Consider the following 5,434-nt stretch of genomic DNA (forward strand, 5'->3'; position numbering starts at 1 on the left):
CATCAATCAGAGTGAAGGATCCACCTATCATCAAGCAGAGTGAGGATCCACCTATCATCAATCAGAGTGAAGGATCCACCTATCATCAAGCAGAGTGAGGGATCCTCCTATCATCACGCAGGCTGAGGAATCCACCTATCATCACGCAGGCTGAGGGATCCACTTATCATCACGCAGGCTGAGGGATCCACTTATCCACGCAGGCTGAGGGAACGAGTGATCATTAATCAATCCCAATGTAACGCCGGTTTTTAGGAGGAGGAAAGCCACTCGCTTCTGCTACGGCGGACCAATCAGAGGCGTGCCCGGTCAAGAGATCGAGCCAATGACGGAGAGGCGCTGAAGGCTGGGATCGCGGTCTGAGCCAATCAGAATAACACGTTTAATCCCCCGAACGGCGGGGTTCTCGCCGCAGGGTTTTAAACATTGCGGGGGAGAGTTGGAAGTCCCCGCTGGGCTGAGGCCGGGGCGGAGGCCGAGAGAGAGAGAGAGGGGCGGGCGGTGTGGACTCCCCGCCGCAGGAGGATTGATTGCAGGCGGAGCCGGTCCCGCCACCGCTGCCCCGGGAAGTGAGAGGAGGCCCCTCTGCAGCCGGCCTGCGCCAGGCCCACAGCTCAGCGATGCGGGTGAAGGTGAAGCGCTGGAACGCCATCGCCACCTGGTTCTGGGTGGCGAACGATGAGAATTGTGGCATCTGCCGGACGGCCTTTAACGGCTGCTGCCCGGACTGTGAGTACCCGGGGGTAGGAGGTCAGCCGGGCCCGGGGGAGGTCAGCCGGGCCTGGGGGAGGTCAGCCGGGCCTGGGGGAGGTTAGGAATCCTCGGGCCCGAGTTAGGAGCCCCCACCCAGGCCCTGTCTAACACCCGCAGCCGGTCTCCTCTGGCTGTGTCGATCCCCTGCCCCATTGGGCTAAACCAGGGGCTGGTTTAGCTCACTGAGCGACATCGCTGGCTTTTAAAGCAGACCAAGCAAGCCAGCAGCACGGTTCGATTCCCGTACCAGCCTCCCTGAACAGGGGAATGTGGCGACTAGGGGCTTTTCACAGTAACATCATTGAAGCCTACTCGTGACAAGCGATTTTCATTCATTTCATTGGGGTCCGGGTCCGCCTGTTTGACTGACTGGCGCCTGGTGGGTGGGTGGGTGGAGAGGGATCTCTCCGTCCCTGTCCTCCGAGGCCTCCAGGCCTCTGCCCTGAGGTGGCCAGACTGCTGCATTGGCCCCACCGCCTGTTATGGTGACAGAAAGTCTGGCACCAGATCCTGCCTTCCACGGGCAGTGAATGAGCCTCCTGGATGTATCTGGCTTGAGAGGATAATGGCCACTTTGTTCATGGGACATTGTTTAAATCTTGGGGTGTCTAACATTTGAATGATGTCCACATGCGTGAGTAAAATGTATTTTCTAATCTTTTGTTTTGTTGGATTTAAATAAGTGGAGTGATGACCCGAAATCACATTTGTGTTTTGTTTGAATTCATCATTGGAAGTGGGCTTTGCTCCCTGGTCCAGCGTTTATTGTCCATTCCTCAATGTCCTTCAAGTGATGGCTGATTAGGACATTTCTGAGGGCATTTTGAGAATAAATCATATTGCTCTGGGCCTGTAGTCGTGTGTCGGCCAGACCAGGTACGGATGGTAGATTTCCTTGGAGGGCATTAGCGAACCAGATGGGGATTTTTTTTTTAACGTCAGTGGTTTCATGGTTATCTTAGACCTCCAATTCCAGATTTCTGTTCAATTCAAATTCCATCATTTGCCCCAGAACATTGCCCTGGGTCTCTAAATTACTAGCCCAGTGATAAAACCACTGTGCCACCAACACCTCACAGCAAAGCTGTTGTCTGGTCAACACTTTCCTTTCCATTTTAACTGTTTATATTATAAAGAGAACTACATTTTAACTTGAGTGGAGTTAAAAATGTTTGATTGGACTGACCTCTTGCACTTTAATTGTTTCTGTTAATAATACATATTGAATATTTTCTGCTGAATCTAGTCCTGTACCCCAAACAATACCCTGTTTACTGAATATATTAAATGATGCATCGTACTGAGAAAGCAGCTTTTAAACCTGCAACCTCTATTTCCCAAAGAACAAGAACAGGTTTTTTCATTCATGGGACGTCGGCGTCGCAGACTGGGCCAGCATTTGTTGCCCATCTCTAATTGCAGCCAAGAGTCAACCACGTTGCTGTGGATCTGGAGTCACAAATAGGCCAGACCAGGTCATTAAAGGACATTAGTGAACCAGATGGTGTATGACAATTGCCAATGGTTTCATGGTCATTGCTAGATTTTTAATTCCAGATTTTAAAAAAATTCAAATTTCGCTATCTGCAGTGGTGGGATTTGAACCTGGTTTACCTGGTCTCTGGTTTACTAGCCCAGTGACAATACCACCATTGATGTTGGAACTCCTTCCTTAAAGGTATCTGGTTATATCTACAATACCTGGACTGCAGTGGTTCAAGAAGGCTGCCTACCACTACCTTCTCAAGGGGAATTAGAGATGGACAATAAATACTGGCCTTGCCAGCAACAATTGTGTTGCAAGAATGAATAATAAAAATACAGGTATACCACTCTAAAGCTATGATTTCCTGAGCTACAACAACAATTTGTATTTGCAGAGTGCCTTTAACGGAATGAAATAACCCAAGGCTCTTCACGGAGGCATTATTTAACAAAGTATGACATTGAACCACAAAGAAATATTAAAGCAGCTGACCAAAATCTTAGTCAAAGAGAGAGGTTTTAAGGAGTGTCCTAAAGGAGGAAAGAGAGGTTTCAAGAAGAAATTTCAGAGTTTAGGGCAAGGGCAGCTGAAGGCATGGGTGGAACGATTAAAATTGGGGATGTTTGAGGCCAGAATTAGAGGAGCACAGATTTTTGGAGGCTAATGTGAGTGTAGGAGTGGCAGGCGAAGGGCATTTGGTGAGAGTTAACAGACTGAATAATAATAATCTTTATTATTGTCACAAGTAGGCCTACATTAACACTGCAGTGAAGTTACTGTGAAAATCCCCTACTCGTCACATTGCGGCACCTGTTTGGGTACACTGAGGAAAAATTCAGAATGTCCAATTCACCTAGCAGCACGTCTTTCGGGACTTGTGGAAGGAAACCGGAGCACCCGGCGGAAACTCATGGGGAGAATGTGCAGACTCCGCACAGACTGGCCCAAGCCGGGAATTGAACCTGGGACCCTGCCGCTTTGAATCAACAGTGCTAACCACTGTGCTACAGTGCCGCCCATAAATGAACATGCTGGAATCTAATAAAGTTCTGTAACTAAATAGAACATTTGACCTAAGTCCATGTTAATTTAGCAGATGTTAGGTTGCAAAACAGTGAATTTGGTTGGTTTTGGCATTAAAATTACGCTTGAGATGCCACAGATTTCTAGGAATGCTGTTAAGTTTTGAGACTTGAGTGCTTGCAAAAAAAGAGCAAAGAATGATTTCCATTTACATGTGATAAATGATTTTTGTGCTCAGTTTTATTACCTTTCCTAAAAGTTGCAAGATTGTAATTTGAACAGGGCACAGTATAAACGTGGATGCAGAAGACAATGACAGCAGGCTGAATTGCATATGGGTAGTTATAGCTGGGATTTCTTTCAACACCATTCAAGCAGGTTTTCTGGTGGGTGATCACGCGCAGATATGTAAAGTCACTAAAATCCATTAATAACCCCAACTCATTTAAAAAAAAAAAAAATGTTTAAACTGAAGTTGGACTCAGACTAGTGGCACCAATGTTAACTTTTGAGTAGAAAACTTTTTTTTTCAATAGACCTTTTTGGCTGAAGAAGCCAAACTAAAACTTTTATTGCACCTTGTGTTCCGAATGTTGCTTTTCTGATGTGAACCAATGATTTTCATTTTGTGCAAACAAGTACGTAAGAGAAGTTGGTGCTGGGAAATGTTGCACAGATTTGCTTACAGAGATGTGTTGTGTTTCAGGTAAAGTACCAGGTGATGATTGTCCGCTGGTGTGGGGTCAATGCTCTCATTGTTTCCATATGCACTGTATCCTGAAATGGCTGAACTCCCAGCAGGTACAGCAGCATTGTCCTATGTGTCGACAGGAGTGGAAATTCAAGGAGTGATAAGCAACTGGACAAATTGAGTGATGAATCCAAAGTCTCCGAATAAGACTTTGTACTGACATTTTCTTTGATTTCTCATTGATGGTGCAAAAAAACTTGAAACATGTTACCAAGGAGACTAATGCTGGTCAAACATATTGTTTTTTTTGTAAGTATTACATAAAATAGTGTAAAACTAGAATAACTAATCTGCGTGAAATAGTTGAATATCAAGTGAACAACCAAATGCTAAACATAAAAATAAACAGCCAATGTAATTTAATGGACTACTGGTCAATTAAAACTTTTTCATAAACATTGCTATGTAGGTTTTTTAAAATTCTCAAATCATTAAAAAGACTGACCCAGTTAAACCAATGGACGTCTATGGCTGCAATTTTGAAGATGTACAGTTTTAATTTGTACCTGTAGAAAGGAAGAAACCGGTTAGCTTTGGCAAAATATTTTGTAATGGAGAAACGACTTGTTTTTCAAACCAAAACTGACCATTTTTTGGATATGCTAAAATAAAGGATGGACTTCTTTAGAAGCTATAAAATTACTGAATTGTCATTGAATTTTACAACACAACGAGGCTATTCTTACTCTTGTGACATGTTCCTTGCCCTTTTCCTGGAGGTGAGTGATGGCAGGCAATAAATTAAGCTGATTTGTCAGATAGTTAAAGGGCACTTCTGAACGAATTACAATCTTTCCTGTGTCTTGCAGGATCTTGCTGTGTCCCTACCTGGGAATGTAAGAGTAGCTGTGTTACATGTGATTGAGAGTTAACTGAAAATGCCAGAAAATGGCAAAACTGCTGTTTCTCATCTAGCCTTGCCCTTGACTCTGGAATTCATAGAGATGGCAATTGCCATGAACCTCATCATGTCTCAGTTGCTCCACTGCTGCCAATGGATGGTGACTGCAGTGCTTTCCTGTCACCCTTGCTCCTTGAGGTTCAGCTGGGCTCTCTCTGCTCGCTAAGTGGAGGCTGCTGGCCTCCCAGTGGGCGGTGCTTCAAGTCTGTGTGACGAAGAACCAGGCACGCTTTTATAGTAAGCACTTCAACTTGTGTGGTGGTGATCGGAACAGTTGAAAACTAACTAGTAGATTAGTTGCAGCACAATAACAAATCTCCCACTCTTTAGCTCTCAAACTTTGCAACAAGGTTCAACCTCCATAAGTGTTCCTATTTATCTGTAGGGTCTTGATTATATTTGATTTGATCTCATTGCATTGAACATTGTTAGTTACTTAGTTTTTGATTCGAGAGAAAATAGGTAAGCATTTTTTACATAGTTTAATATGACAACCTGGAACTACCGCTTGTGTGCATAG

The 5,434-nt window shown here is 44.6% G+C and overlaps 1 protein-coding gene across 1 annotated transcript; it reads left to right on the forward strand.

The window, feature by feature from the left end:
* Nucleotides 1-217: 217 nt before the first annotated feature.
* anapc11 (APC11 anaphase promoting complex subunit 11 homolog (yeast)) lies at nucleotides 218-4,655 on the forward strand. The gene is made up of 2 exons (XM_038777881.1): nucleotides 218-729; nucleotides 3,969-4,655. Exons 1-2 carry the CDS (start codon nucleotides 621-623, stop codon nucleotides 4,112-4,114), a joined length of 255 nt encoding a protein of 84 aa, XP_038633809.1. The 5' UTR covers nucleotides 218-620; the 3' UTR covers nucleotides 4,115-4,655.
* The last annotated feature ends 779 nt before the right edge of the window (nucleotides 4,656-5,434 follow it).

This window comes from Scyliorhinus canicula, chromosome 18 (genome assembly GCF_902713615.1).
Source record: "Scyliorhinus canicula chromosome 18, sScyCan1.1, whole genome shotgun sequence".
In the NCBI taxonomy this organism is placed as follows: Eukaryota; Metazoa; Chordata; class Chondrichthyes; order Carcharhiniformes; family Scyliorhinidae; genus Scyliorhinus; species Scyliorhinus canicula.